At 45.5% G+C, this 14,007-nt stretch overlaps 3 protein-coding genes across 3 annotated transcripts in view; 1 reads left to right on the top strand and 2 right to left on the bottom strand.

Moving 5' to 3' along the window:
* Positions 1-7,227: 7,227 nt before the first annotated feature.
* The window catches only part of LOC119386975 (general transcription factor 3C polypeptide 4), a 57,214-nt gene continuing 50,434 nt past the window's right edge, over positions 7,228-14,007 (top strand). The window contains exons 1-3 of the mRNA XM_037654267.2: positions 7,228-7,432; positions 13,068-13,197; positions 13,874-13,991. Coding sequence (XP_037510195.1) covers positions 7,310-7,432; positions 13,068-13,197; positions 13,874-13,991 — 371 coding nt within the window. The 5' untranslated portion in view covers positions 7,228-7,309. The remainder of the gene's footprint in view (positions 7,433-13,067; positions 13,198-13,873; positions 13,992-14,007) is intronic.
* Positions 8,948-10,945, bottom strand: LOC119386976 (uncharacterized). Its single transcript, XM_037654268.2, has one exon. It carries the CDS (start codon positions 10,618-10,620, stop codon positions 9,013-9,015), a length of 1,608 nt encoding a protein of 535 aa, XP_037510196.2. The 5' UTR covers positions 10,621-10,945; the 3' UTR covers positions 8,948-9,012.
* LOC125757644 (uncharacterized) lies at positions 10,306-12,413 on the bottom strand. The gene is made up of 2 exons (XM_049413325.1): positions 12,077-12,413; positions 10,306-11,676 (listed from the first exon to the last, which is right to left on the bottom strand). Exons 1-2 carry the CDS (start codon positions 12,227-12,229, stop codon positions 10,699-10,701), a joined length of 1,131 nt encoding a protein of 376 aa, XP_049269282.1. The 5' UTR covers positions 12,230-12,413; the 3' UTR covers positions 10,306-10,698.

Raw genomic sequence — 14,007 nt, 5'->3', positions numbered from 1 at the left:
ACTAATGAATTACGAGCCTATTTTGTAAGCAACACAAAAAAATTTTAGACATTGCAACAGTGATGGAAGTGACATATTGCTTTTTGGAGCACATTCTTGAGCAGAAAAAATGCTAGTTTGGAGCAGCTATTGGCATTTTTGGAGCAGATGGCAAAATATTTCAAGCGACTCCTGGAGTTAAATGCATTATTTAAGCATGTCATAAGTATCAATACTTATTAGTAAACATATTCGACACAGTGATCACTGCAAATTGTAACAAAAAAATAATTAAGCAGATGGGTGGCCACTGAACACTAAGTAAGATTAGCTATATGCTTAAATTTTTGGGTACTTGTGGCAGAAATGATATAAAACCAATAAAACTAAGCCCCAAATCATAAAAGAAATCACAATCACGTACAGAAGTTTATAATCGGTAATAGAGTTAAACAATGTTATTTTCATATTTGAGCAAAACAGCCTGCATTTAAAACAAACAAAAAAAACCCAAGAAACTAAGTGCAGATAGGTTGAAAAAACAGCCTTGCCATTTCTTGTGGCAAAAATGAGGCCGGAGCTGACAAAGTGATAAATGTGACAATGCCACTACTTGTGGCAGTATGGAGCTAGTATAGAAACTCCATACTAGCATACTATAACATACTATACTCGCGGACTTTTCTTGGCAATGAAGGAAAGGCTACGGGGACGGAGCTACATTGCACACGTACTGCTCCGCAAAGTAGTCCAGTTTGGCACGCGTTTCAAATTTAGTTTCAGCTTGTGAACCATCTCTATCTCCTGTGATGGCTGTTCGATTATTCGGGCGGCAATGGTCGTCTGCTTAGACGGCCATTTGTGAAATTCGTCACAAGCTCCTTTGGCGAGTCATTGGAAAAGCTAGAGGGTGACAAGTGCTCACCTGAAGACGAAGACGCTATTTTGATTGTGAGGTGCACGCAAAAGGTGCAACGTTTTCACACGGGCAAAAACATGAAATGACACTGCGTAAAGTAACACAAATATAAATTTTATATCTCCTTGGTGCGTGCTGCGTTTCAAACAATGTCCCGTAGAAAATAGAGTAATGTTGTGTTTAATTCACCCACAGAAAACACGGACGCAATTTTGGAACAAAATTCTTCAGTGGTATCACACACGTAGTTTGGCTCTGCAGCCTTCGCTTCATTGCCAAGTAAAGTTGTCTGCAAGTATATAATGATAGTAGCTTGTTTTTTGTTTCGTTTAGGCTCGCTGGATGATCATGTGCTTAAACTTCATTGTTTTCAGTTTACCAGCGCCATTTCGGAGCAGGCCCGGAGCAGTTACTAACAAAAATTGCAGCTTGGAGCAGCATTTCTCTTTTGGAGCAGTTTGGAGCAGCACTTCCATCACTGTTGTAATGTGCTAATGCACCATACGTCAAATCATGCTGCTAAACACGTCTGAAGGCTACAGATACAGTCAACTCTTCTTTTGCAGGAACTTGGGAGAATTCCATTAGAGTATGCAATCGGGGAGTAACAAGTCGAGCTGAAATTCACCATGACTGCAAGACCTGTCATAGAGTGATCTATGCTGCCGGTAAATTAGGTTCTGTCACCAACTGAGAAGCTCTTCACTAGAGAAAGCCGTATATTTAGCAGGGCGTCAGAGAAATCGGTGCGTTGCGTGCAAAGACTATCAACTGCAAATGTTCTCCACTTTCTCGTCATTTCAGTCCATGCTGAAAGTTGATAAATTGCTTGCACAATATAGCAAATTACGGATGTGCTTCCTTAAGGTTGCATTCTTATAAAACAGGTAAATATTGTTTTTATGAGTGCATCATCCATCTTAACAATTCAGTTGTCTGTAGCAATGTCATACGTTGCAAACTTTTTCTACTTTAGGCTACGTGTATACAACCTGCTAATTGAACTCCTGCATTCATGCTGATCACATACCAGTACCTGGCAGGGACTATTACTTCCAAAAAATATTGCACCAAACATACCCCCTTTAGTGAAAGTGGGTAGGCTTGATGTGCACACTAAAACCTTATCGTTTCAGGAGTTGCTGTATTTAAGATTTCTCAATGTTTGCTCCAAGAGATGTTCTGTCCATTGAAGACAAAGCATCCCTGCCATGTATAATAACAAGATATAGCCTTGGAGTTGTGCATGACCAGTTTACCTGGTAGCGCGGCAGCACCGAGCCATGAAAATGTCATTAGCCATGGCGGAACGTTTTGTCTGGTGTCACCTAAGTCTATAAATTAAGCAAATGAACTGCACCAGCAGTCTGTCTTTCTGCCACAGTAGTAGGATGAGGTACCAAGGCAGTTGAGAGACAATATTTTATATCATTATCACATGTACACTATCGAAAATCACTGAAACCAGTGAGCATTTCAATGGTTTTTAAAAATGTGTGTCTGGTGAGGCCAAGATCACATCAGCAATTTACCAAAACAGACAATACTCTGACAAAGGCTGAAATCACACCTCATTCTGCACTATGCAGCATTTTACTGACTCTGTAAAATAGTGTGACATGTTTGTGGATGTTCAGTCTCATCGACAAAAAAAATCTGTGTCAAACACGAAAAGACATGTACTGTAGAGATCATATATTAGAGTGTTTCTATAAACAAATAAAATTGCAATAGACACATGTACTGACACCCACCAAAAGAATTAACAAACAATTTAAATATTGTGTAGTGGGGAATAAAGGCAGACGCAACGGGCACGAGACAGTGACTACTGCTCTTGGAGCTAGACTGTTTCGCAGGGGACAGCTTCTGACATCTTTTAAATATACAGCCTTGTAATAATTGTAATATGCTTTGTAATGTGCTTTGGAACCATGCATTGAAATATGCATGGTTCCAAAGCTTTGTAATATGCTTTGGAACCATGCATTGAAAACACTGTGTGTTTTCAATGCATGGTTCCATGAATGCATGAAAGATTTTCAGCTGGAATTAAACAAAATGGTAATAGAAGACTTGGCAGTCACCTTCAGGTAAGCGCAGCAGTTGACCTATCACGAGGCAGCTTTCTGAAACTTCATAATATAAGGAACGCACATTTAGGCTGGTTCTAGTTTCGACATCTGAAACCTAAAAGTGAAGTGCACAAATCTTCTGAGTGACTTTTGGGCAATGCAAATGTTAATGTATGCATGCAACTCCCAAAATAAGCACCAATCTGCAGTGTGTAAGCAGAAACATTTTTGTTTAAAGGAGTACTGACACGATTTTGAGACATCGCAAAAGGGTCATTTTCCGTTTCTTTGGTATGCAGTGTCAACACTGTCCACACACCGGTGTCGGAGAGCACGTATAAAATATTTTGAAGTTTTCGTCGCTGAGCATCTGCAAGCCAGCCCCATTGCAATGGACATCATTCCGACGAGTCATGACAGTTCCCCCGAGTTTGCGAGTTCTGCGTCCTGCATGCAGCCTAAATCGCAGAAATCACTGTCAGGGTCACTGGACGACAGTTCACTCATCGTTGTTTATGTGCACCACGAGCAGATGACGGATTTGCCACTATAACATCGCGAGTTTCTGTATCCCCGTGACGTCACACTGATATGAAACGTCACTGAGAAGCCGCCTTCTCGATATCGAAACCGAAAGTGTCTTTTTAAAGGGATACTGAACAAAATTTTCGCCGCCGAGATAAATGGCCCAGTTGAAAGATTGGGTGCTGAAATTTGTTGAAACAACCTTCATTTCAGCCAGAGACTAGCAGAAAATAATGAATTTAATGTATTTTTCGTAAATTGGCGCGTCTAGCGGCCGCGCCGCGAACTAGGGAGGAAGTGACACGAAACTCGGCGGATACTGACTCGCCAACCGTGCTCGCTGCAAAATCGCTTACCAATCGACATCGCAAGCCGCCACCCGCTGCCGCGCGTCTCTCTCAAAACGTGTTCTCACGGTCGGGAAGGTGTTCTTGAGAGGAGAGGTGGAGAAAGGGAAGTGGCAGGGCAGGAGAGAGCGTGCCGGTTGCCCCCCTCTTGCTGGAGCATTCGACGTCACGGCCGTCAACAAGCGCACTGGTGTGCAGCCGCCGCGCTCTCACAATCCACTAAAAATACGGCCAACTGCTCGAAATTATGCGAAATAAACGCTGTTTATAGGAACAGTCGTGTCGTCCGAGTCGAATGCAAGTGTTTTCGTAGCTTTTTCAAATTTTTGTTCAGTATCCCTTTAAGGTAGTGGTAATTAAAATATATACGATGCATTCCCAGGCACCACAATACTCGTTTTAGGTTTTTCGACACCAGTATTTTTATTTAGAGCAACAATCCGAAAATTTTTAAAATTCGTGTCAGTACTCCTTTAAGCATTTATAGAGGACAAAACACATCCAACAGCCATGAATTGAGTATGTTGATGTACTCAGTGTGGTTTGTGTCTTCATTTCCAGTCAGTGCTCCAACGTTTCATGCCATTTGTTCAAGCTGTCTACCGGTTAAGAGGGGCTACTGCCTGCTTGTGCTTGGGTAATGGATTAAACTGGCTGCCCAAGCTTGACTGTGGTAGCTGGCTTCATCTCCAAAGTGAAATTAAGATAGTTATAATCTACAAACCTTGTGTTCTATGTAACTTGAGGGTTTCTCTTCGCAACACCTTCCTGCAGTCGAGTGACCTTTAAATCGTCAAAACTGAACTTCAAATCACATCATCTTCATCAGCCAACGCAATGCCCTTTCCAGTTTATTGCTTTCAGGGATACTCCTGCCCAACGTGGAATCATGTGCAATGTCTCGATGGAGCGAAGGCCACCTCTCTTACTGGCTCAGACAATCAGCATTCAATGAAAATGGCTGACCCAGAATGAAACGTCAAGATGTTCTAGCGAAATATTTTCAGCGTGCTCAATAACCATGCACAAATTCTATGGCTGAACCGGCACTTCTATACCTCATCTACGAGTTCCGTCCATAAACCTTACTGCACCTGTGCTCCACAATATATTTTCTTAAGTCCGGTGACATCAGAATAGTTTCATCTCTGCCGTGACGTCAGAGAAACGAGCGAATGCCATTGGCTGGCGTTTCTTTAAACACTCGCCTTTGCGTTCTTATTGGCTGTGGCCGATTATAGCCATTCTACAAACCACAGCTACCACAACACTTGCGTATACGCGTACCTCACGGAGCTCGAAACTTGATGGGCGACAACACACGGCAGCAAGAGCGCGGGCGCAGGCGACACAGCCACGGGTGTAAAGGCATAGATGTGTATATACATATAAGGGCCGCGCCGGCTTCTCAGCGCTCGCTACTGACGTGCCCCACTGGACAACGACACGTCAGAACTCAGCAGCCCTACGGCATCGGCTGACTAGCGGCAGTTGGCTCGACGGGACGCCATTTGTCAGCGACGCCGCGGTATTTTCCACTCTATTAAACACGGCTACGCTGCCGTCGTCAACAGCTGGAACGGGCGCACACACGACGGAGATGCGGCTCATCGGCGCTACGCGCTGGTTTGAGAACCGTTATTACGCTGATTCCGATTTCCTTCTTCAACGATAAGAGGGCCGCGTACGTTTGCCGTACACGCGTAATACTCCGTCCTCGTGGCTTCAATGAAAGATAACGCAAGGCGAAGGGTCACGAGGTGTGCGTACCCACGGTGGTAACAACGTGGGTCCGCGCAGTGCTTTTACTTCTACCACACCACAACTGTTTCCTCGCTCAAAAAGAAACGGGCAGAAGGAGAAACGAACGTTTGAAGTGCTTCCAAAGGCAAGACGGCAAGTTGGATAGGATTCATCTTCAACTTCGTTACAGAGCAACACGGACAAAAGGAAGGTGTTGTTCGTTTTCCTTCCTTCTGTACGTGTTGCGTGAAGCTTAAGATGCTTCCAAAAGTATCCCTTCCAACATTACCTACAAATTCGTTATAGAGTGCGCTCGCGTATGCGCTACACGCGACAAGACGCGAGGCGACATCGGAAAAGAAGAAGAAAACAAAATCGGCTTGTCTCGACGAAGTGAAACAAGACAGATGCGCCGAAGAGAAAAGATGCGCGCGGTAATTACGCCGCGAAAGACGCGGCCGGGGGAGCTCGGAACGACCCGACGCTCACGCAACGGAGTGTCTCGACCCGGTCTGTCGGCACGAAAAAACGAAGAGAAGCCGGGAAACGAAGAGCGCGGTCAGATAAACGAACCATGAGAGTTAGAGATAGCGGGGGAGGAAGTCACGTTGATGAGGCCGGCACTCACAAGGGGACTCTATTCAGCGGTCTCCGAGGAGAGAGAAAAAAAAAAGAAGCGTACAGTGGGCGAGACTCTGCTCCCGAAGCGCTACGTGAGCTTCGAGTCGCTTCACTACACTTCGTAGATGCGGATGTGGCAGTCGAGCGTGAGAATGGTGCCCGCTCTTTTTGGAAGAAACGGTTGTTTACTCCCTGTCATCGCTTTCCACGCCTAAATACAAAACGCACGAACTCTCGCGCAGGGGCTAACGCGGCAACCCAAAATAGCTATCCTCACAATCTGGTCGCCACAACATGCGGTTCCGTTGACGATCGCGAATACATGCGACGTGAACCGCTACAAGGACATCGACTCTTCGGGAATCTGCGAGGGTTTCGGCGGGTCTTGCGTTAAATGTACCACCGTGTTCCTTTCAGCGGCAATAAGCAAACATATATATGTTTTTTTCCCCGCGCGATAGAAAAAAATAACGCGGAAAGCTCTTGCAACACAGCCACATATGCGCGGCGGGGTTATTTTAGAACGCGTCGGTTTTTGCAGGATGCGACGAACAGCTTACCATCTCTTGGCCGGCCCGCAGCTTTTTCAGCCGTTCTTCCTCCATGCTGGATGACTGTCACACACATAAACACACAGAATGACACATGAAAAGGGAACACAGTCTACGTGGGACAGTTCATTTTGTGGAGCATCTTCCCCAGCGACGGAGGGCACAAGGCAGCGGCCATGTTTTTTTTGGCTGGTACGACAATGAGTCTCTCTCAAAACCCGCAACATTGCGTATCATCAAAACTGAAGTAAACGCAATTTATAGGTACAAAGTTGATGTAAATAAATTAAATTTTGAATATTTAACAACGTAGCAAAGTGGTTGTACCACGAGAATGTGTACGAAACTACAAATGCAGTTGTGTAGCGTCTTCTTTATCAACATCAAAAAAATTGCGGGGAAGTTTGCATTCTGCACATCGGGGCAAGCTCTGCCATGCCGTAGCTCTGATCAACGTTTGCTCTGATGGTGTTGTGTAACTATAGTGTCGTGCATTAGATATCCTGATGACTTAATTAGCTGATCAGTGCCGTAGCTAGGACAGTCACAATGAATATTTACGAGCCCGCGTATGTGGCCAATTTTACGGGCGCCGCGAACTGCTACTCGGCTGTCAGTTGGTCGCCTCACAACAAGATCTGCGCGATCACCAACGAAGCTGTTCGAGTTCTGGTGAGTTTAAGCGTTGGAAATGAGTGTACCATCTTCAGAAGCGAGGTGCACGTTTCTCTCGGGTGTTAGCACCACCTACATTTCATTCGTACGTGAGCGTTGAGCCGCACACATGCACGGTACGCAACACATCCAAGCCATTTTTTCTTGTCTGATTCGATAGATTCAGCCATAACGTACAAAACTGAGTAGTTGGTTGATCTTCATATCAAAATAGTGATAGAAGATGGGTGCACGAGAAATAGCGGGAGAGGCGCAGAACTGATGTCCGCCGTGGTGGTACAGTGGTTACAGTGCTCGGCGCTCACCCGAAGGTCGCTGGTTCGATCCCGGCCGCGACGGTCGCATTTAGATGGAAGCGAAATGCTAGAGGCCCGTGTTCAGTGCGATGTCAGTGCACGTTAAACAACACCAGATGGTCGAAATATCCGGAGCCCTCAAATGCGGCGTGCCTCGTAATCATATTGTGGCATTGGCCCGTAAAACCCCAGATATTATTATTCAAGCGAAGCTTGTATGAACTGACCAGCTGGTGTTGCAAAGAGCCCACGAGCAACGGCGTTGCCGCGAGACGGAAAAAAAAAAAAATGCGACGCGCTCACCCAAAACCCCTCCTCAACCACAACTGGCATGCACAAAAGACATAAACGAAATACGCTTTCTTTCCGGCACTGGGGTTTGAACTCGGGTCTCCCCCGTCCGAAAGCGAGCGCCTTGACCACTAGGCCACGCGCCCATTCTTGCCAAATGTAAACCGAACGGAAGCACACGAATGCGTTCTACCGACGATGCAAAAAACAATGGGGAAGCAGTACACTTGCTGTGGGCGCTTCATTGAAATATTTCGTGTCGGCAGACTAAAAACGATCTGCCGGACAAAGCGTAAGGTCGATATCGGGAATTGCGCGTTTCATGAAAATTCCGGCTTCAAGAAACTTGAATTCCTAACACGCGTTTACATGGTCGCGTGATGCACCTTTTGTGGGTCTGTTGTAGAGGCTGACGAACGCTGGAAAGAACATGAAAGACGCTCTGCCAATTCAGCCCAAAAGCAGCATTCTGGGGATGGCCACTACCTATAATATAACTGAACGCTTACGTTAGGAGGGAGCATTGCGCAATGCAAGAGGAAGAAAGAAGGAAAGAAAAGCAGTTGGTCAGGCCAAAGCCACCTAGAACAGGTTAAGGCCTGCGCACTCCCTCCGTGACGTCACGCGCCTTGCCCGAGTGGGCCGCGCCTCGCGAAAAAGTTTGTCTGCTAGCCGCCCAGGCTCTACTCACTTCCATGCGCTAGACGTGTGTGGGGTTGCCTCACACAAGTCGCAGTGGTAATCACATATATGTACTTTTCACTCAAGCATGCAGATGTAAACTCGAGGGCAAGGTATGTCAAACTAAGACATGCTAAAGGAAGCTTTGATTATTTTGCCCGAAAGCCGTAGTGTTAGAAGCGTGTCAGACTACGGTATGGCTTCTTTCGATTTACTTGATTAAATAGAAAAAACTACGATCAAATATATTTCATGCAGACTACATCATTTATTTATTCTGAGGCGAATTTTCAAGCTGTTAAAGGTACCTTAATTAAGCGTCTTCAGTTTTCTCTTCAGTGCTGCACCCTTCTTTGCCGCCGTTAACTTGTCGGTTTTCATTTGGACGTAGTTTTTCAGTAAGGTGTTGGTGGCTGCCCACAATATGTTATGAAGCACTGTGTCTGGATGGTGTCCTTTGCAACAAATGTCCAAATCTTCATTGTCAATTAAGAGGTGCTTCACCACACTGAGAAGAAGCTGCCTTTGGTGCCGTGCTGCATGAAAGCGGGCGATGTTCTCTTTTGAGGTTAGCTTTTCTAGCACGAGTTGCGTGTGAAGAACAGCACTGATTACTACTGGTTGGGGAAACTTGAGGGCCCCTCTTGTGAGGCCTTCGATTAGCATATCATCTCCCATTGGCATATCCCTATCTCGTCTCGTGATGTTGGCCGCACAATCTTCACAGGGAATTTTTCTGAGAGCGGCGTGGGCGCAGTAACCTGCAATATACACTATTGCAGGCAAGCTTTCCTCTTTTGATTTCACGTCCTCTTCGGTCACCTTGATGCCATATTCTTCTATCACCTTGGCTGCATCAAACACAATGCTGCTCGGCTGGGACAGTTCTTTCATGTCTGGAAATACCAGCGAGTTTTGGAGCCTCAGTTTGGCTTCTGATTCAAATATTTGTTGGACGGAAATATGGTAGTTGGATCCACATAGCCGACGGTAACGACCAAATCTCTCCTCGAGGCTGTCTGTCTGAAACTTTCCAAGCAAGACATATTCAAAACGTAGCTCCTCCAGGCAGTACCGGCTGACTTCAATCAAGGAGTACGACGTGAGACGTAGTGCCGAGTGCGTCTCCGTGGTTAACAGTCCTGCACGGCCAGTGCCAACCTTCAAGTTTTCCCAAGTGTCAAGCCAGTCCACAAATGTATTAAGAAACTGCAGCTGCATGTCCTCCATACTTCTTACGGGTGCTTGAAGAGGATTTCTTAGGCGCTTGCCTTTTGATGGTGTTTTAGTGTTCACAATGCACCACCACTTGTGTATTGATTCAATAAATTCGGCAGTTTCTCGGGCAGAACTCAAACCAAGCTTTGCACCATAAGTTTTGAGTGCTTCTGCAATGAATGGACTCATCACTTTCAGTGCTAGTTTCACGTTTTGTCTTTCGAGGTTGGAGGGGTTCAAAGCCTTGTAGGTAAGTCCGTATCCAAGCTTCGAGAGATTGTGCTGCTCGGAGGCGTACAGTTCACGAAGTGTCTCAAATGTTGCTTTTTTCACTTGCACCTGCGATGTCGTACTTGAAAATTCCGGATAAAAAATTGAACAGCCTTCATTTTTCTGGTTCAACCAGTTGTTACGGATGCACTTTAATAAATGCACGGTATCGACAACAAAAAATAGCGGCCTTGAATTGTCTGCTGGATGTGGGTACACAATGTCTATTGTTTTGTTTTTTGAAAAAAACGACATGACTTTTCGGTTCACAGCGTTGTTATCAGTGATAACGGCAATTACTGTAAGTCCTGCTTTTTCAAGACCCAAAATTACTTTTTTCAAGATGTCGTGCAAATGGCTGGCTTCAATGCTGAAAACAGGGAGGATGTGTACCACATCTTTGTGCGCAGAAAGCAACGAATTTGTCATGAACACGTGTGCTGTTTTTGCTGCTTCAGAGGAATTTGATGCCGTCCCTGTCAATGAGCCGCCCTTATACTCAAAATATTACTGGATGTGAATTTCATCTAACATGAGCGTTACGACTCTTTCATGCGGCTTTAGAAGGCTCACCTTTTTTGTAATGTACTGCAAAAAGCCTTCATCGCTTTGTTCGTTTGCAGGACTTACATTGTACTTGCTGCACAGCCTTAATATTGTGGAAGGATGAGGTAACATTAATTTCCCAGTGTTGCGAACAAATTTGTATGCGTGAGGAGAGATCGTGTGAAAAATGCTTGCTAGTATAAGAAGATCTGAAGAATATCTCACAGCTCCTTGCTCTTTAAGTAGAAGGCGCAACTGTTCCTTCAGAAACTCGAGTGCTTCTAATTTCTCTTCTGGCAGGAGGTCACCATTAGACAGGTTATCAAGAAGAGAAAAAATAATGTGGAAGCAGGCTTTCAACTTTTCTTCTTTTTCAATGACGTCTGGAGCATTGAAATGCTCCACACTTTCAAGAATAGCCTGCAAGCTCCGAATGTCCTCCAGTTTTTCTGGAATGGCAACATCAGCAATGCACAGCTTCATCTTTTTCCAGTAGGCAGAAATGTGCAACGTGTCGGAAACGACCACAGAACGTTCAACCTCTGGAGGTAGTGTGTTGCTCTGAATATGTAAAAACATAATAGCAGCTTCCGTGCTGCTCACTATCCAATAGTCGGACAACTTAAGTTCTGAGAGTTGTGACACGAGCTGCTCGAAAGATGCCACCCTATTTTTGCGTTCATCCTCTTCGTGCGAAGAAAGCGACATCTGAATGACCTTTTGTAGCTGGTCTGCCTCACGGCGCTTCCGTTTTGAGTCAGGCTCCTCGCGAACCGGAGCACAGTCGGATAGGTAAGCGGGGCTGTTAGGAAACATCGTCGGCACTGCATCTTCGGTTAGTCGTGTAAGGCTCATCGGAACTTCTATAGTCCTTCCGTTGCTATCCGTGTAAGTAGTGGTAGTCCTCAAATACTCTGCTTTGAAATGAAGTTCGCAGACCTGCGATATGCAAAAGCAAAAAGAATGTTTTAAAATATTTTAGCAACATTTCAGATATGTTTTTCTGCCTGAATTACTTTATAGAACGTTATAATTAGCAAGGATTGAGGTCTATAGTGACGCTGCTCAGTAATCCATTGCACTAACACAGGTCTGCAACACAGAATTGGCTTTCTGCAGGCCCGTAGCCAGGGCGGGGGGGGAGGCGCCCCCCCCCCCCTCTCGATATTTTCATGATACATGGTGTTTTACCGAAAATAAATAATGAAAAATAGGCGTTCTTCTCAATTTTTCAAGGCTTTCAGCAAGTGCCCCCCCCCCCTTCCCCCCCGAAAAAAAATTCCTGGCTACGGGCCTGGCTTTATGTGAAGATTTATTGGTACAAATCTTAAATTCTTACCTTCGGATCACGCTGAGTATCGATGTCGACGTCTTCCCGACGAATAGCGCGTTTCCATTTTACCCTGCGGTGGTCTTTAGGGAAGGAGAACAAGCGGACCTTCGGTCCACCGTCATAATTTCCACGACAGTTCGGCACGCAGCAGCGGCCCATCCTGCGGACTTCCTGGTAATTTCACGTCACGAAACTTCATTGCTTGCACTCCAAATAACACAGATAGGGTCAAGACTTGCACAAATCTCCAAAGCACGTCCACCAGCACTATTTCCAAATTCTTGTGCAGCGTAGCACCTCGCTGTGGCAGGCCCAAACAAGTTCAGGAGTGACTGACTGTGCATTCCCCAACCGGTCCTCACCTTGCCCACTAGTTCGTCGGGATGGGGGTGACGTCAGACAGGGAAACGAAGGGAGTGAAGAGGCCTTGAAAATTCTAGGAGGCGCTGGTCAGGCACGCTCATACGAAGCTTTGCTTGCACCCATTTCCCCAATAGGGGAAGGGCTCCAGAGCTTTTTAACTAAGAACTGACCTGTGTATTTCTCTGTCTTGTGTTCCCATCTTTCTTGCGCTGCTTTTACCACGATGGATCCAGGTTACATAGTTCGGTAATACTTCAGATGTCAAAGTATGCGGCCTTCATGTGACAGTTACAATGTTCTGAATAAATTTGCAAATTTTATAGCATAGGAGGACGTCCTGAACATTGTGGAGCTCCGACAGGTTAATGGTAAGCTGTGCTCACGTATTGTGCGGCTGCTGTAGTCAATTGGGCTGTCGCTGTGACTTAAGAACATATTCGGTCAGTTAGAAAAAGCATTAAAGTGGGGAACACATGGAAACATCGAAGCCACTTAAATGGAAGATTAAGGTCACCTGTATTTTTTTAAGTGCATGGGAGAGTCGCAGCCATGTCTGAGACATGCTTGTAGTTTTGCGACTTGTTCCGTTTTCTACTTAATACAATTGCTGTTTCTTAATTTCTGTCCTTTACAGGGTTCACCTTGTTCTCCTAGTGAGAGTGGCTACCCTCTGCAGCTCAACAAGGCAACGATACCGAATCCAGACAAACCATTCGATATCGCCACAACTCCTTATGACAGCGATCTCGGGGACCTGGACACTGGTACATGCCTGTGAAATGCATAACAGCGCTCCATGTGGTTTCGCATGAAAGTGGCTAATGGGGCAAGTTTGCAGTAACTGTTGAAATGGCCAATGAAATATCTTGCAGCCTCGTTGCCAATTTTAATGATTTCTCACGAAGTTGATCTCCAGAATTTATCTTGATAATTGTGGTGATGTGACACTTTTTTTGACCAGCCTCTAGTTTAGGCGAGAAGCACTTGTTGCTGTGCTGGTTGGTCCGCACTCTTTGAGCAGATCATAAAGCCATGTTGACATATTGCAAAAAAAGTGAGAATTAGTATTTTGGGAGGGGGGGGGTGTTAAAGGCACTTCATATGGATTATACACTTCGACTGAAATTGAAGCAGCTCTGTTGTTTTTCTGCGTCGCTCACAGTCACCATCACAGTTAAACTGAGGGTGCTCTATGTAACTTTTTGCATTTTCTGTGGAGTGTGCTGGGGATTTCAGGTTAAAGTTCCTTGAGTGAGCTAGCTCGGTGTGTCTTTCTCCCATCTTTGCTCTTTACAGTGCATGTTTATTAAAGTCAAGCCACTGTGGATGTGCCCTTATTGTTCGGCCATTGTCTGATGGCAGCTGTATGTTAGCACTCATGCAGCACTTCTTTATAATATGCCTGTCCACGTCTAAAGCTTGCTGCGTGCATGCTTGCAGATGATCGGCATGAACTGATGCTGGACATCACGCTTTCACCTGACAGCGCCAATGCCGTCCTACACAAAACATACCATAGGGCCCTGTGGTCTCCAATGCATCTCGGTGGCAAGAACCGGTAAGCAGCTTTCAGA

The sequence above is a fragment of the Rhipicephalus sanguineus genome, chromosome 3 (assembly GCF_013339695.2).
Source record: "Rhipicephalus sanguineus isolate Rsan-2018 chromosome 3, BIME_Rsan_1.4, whole genome shotgun sequence".
In the NCBI taxonomy this organism is placed as follows: domain Eukaryota; kingdom Metazoa; phylum Arthropoda; class Arachnida; order Ixodida; family Ixodidae; genus Rhipicephalus; species Rhipicephalus sanguineus.
The sequence above is the reverse complement of the archived record's forward strand: the minus strand, read 5'-3'. Positions and strand labels throughout refer to the sequence as shown.

Coding starts and splice junctions, on each gene's coding strand:
- LOC125757644 (XM_049413325.1), bottom strand. CDS start 12,229: ATGGGCCGCTGCTGCGTGCCGAACTGTCGTGGAAATTATGACGGTGGA. Junction 11,677..12,076: donor ATACTCAGCGTGATCCGAAG/GTAAGAATTTAA, acceptor TGCATATCGCAG/GTCTGCGAACTTCATTTCAA.
- LOC119386976 (XM_037654268.2), bottom strand. CDS start 10,620: ATGACAAATTCGTTGCTTTCTGCGCACAAAGATGTGGTACACATCCTC.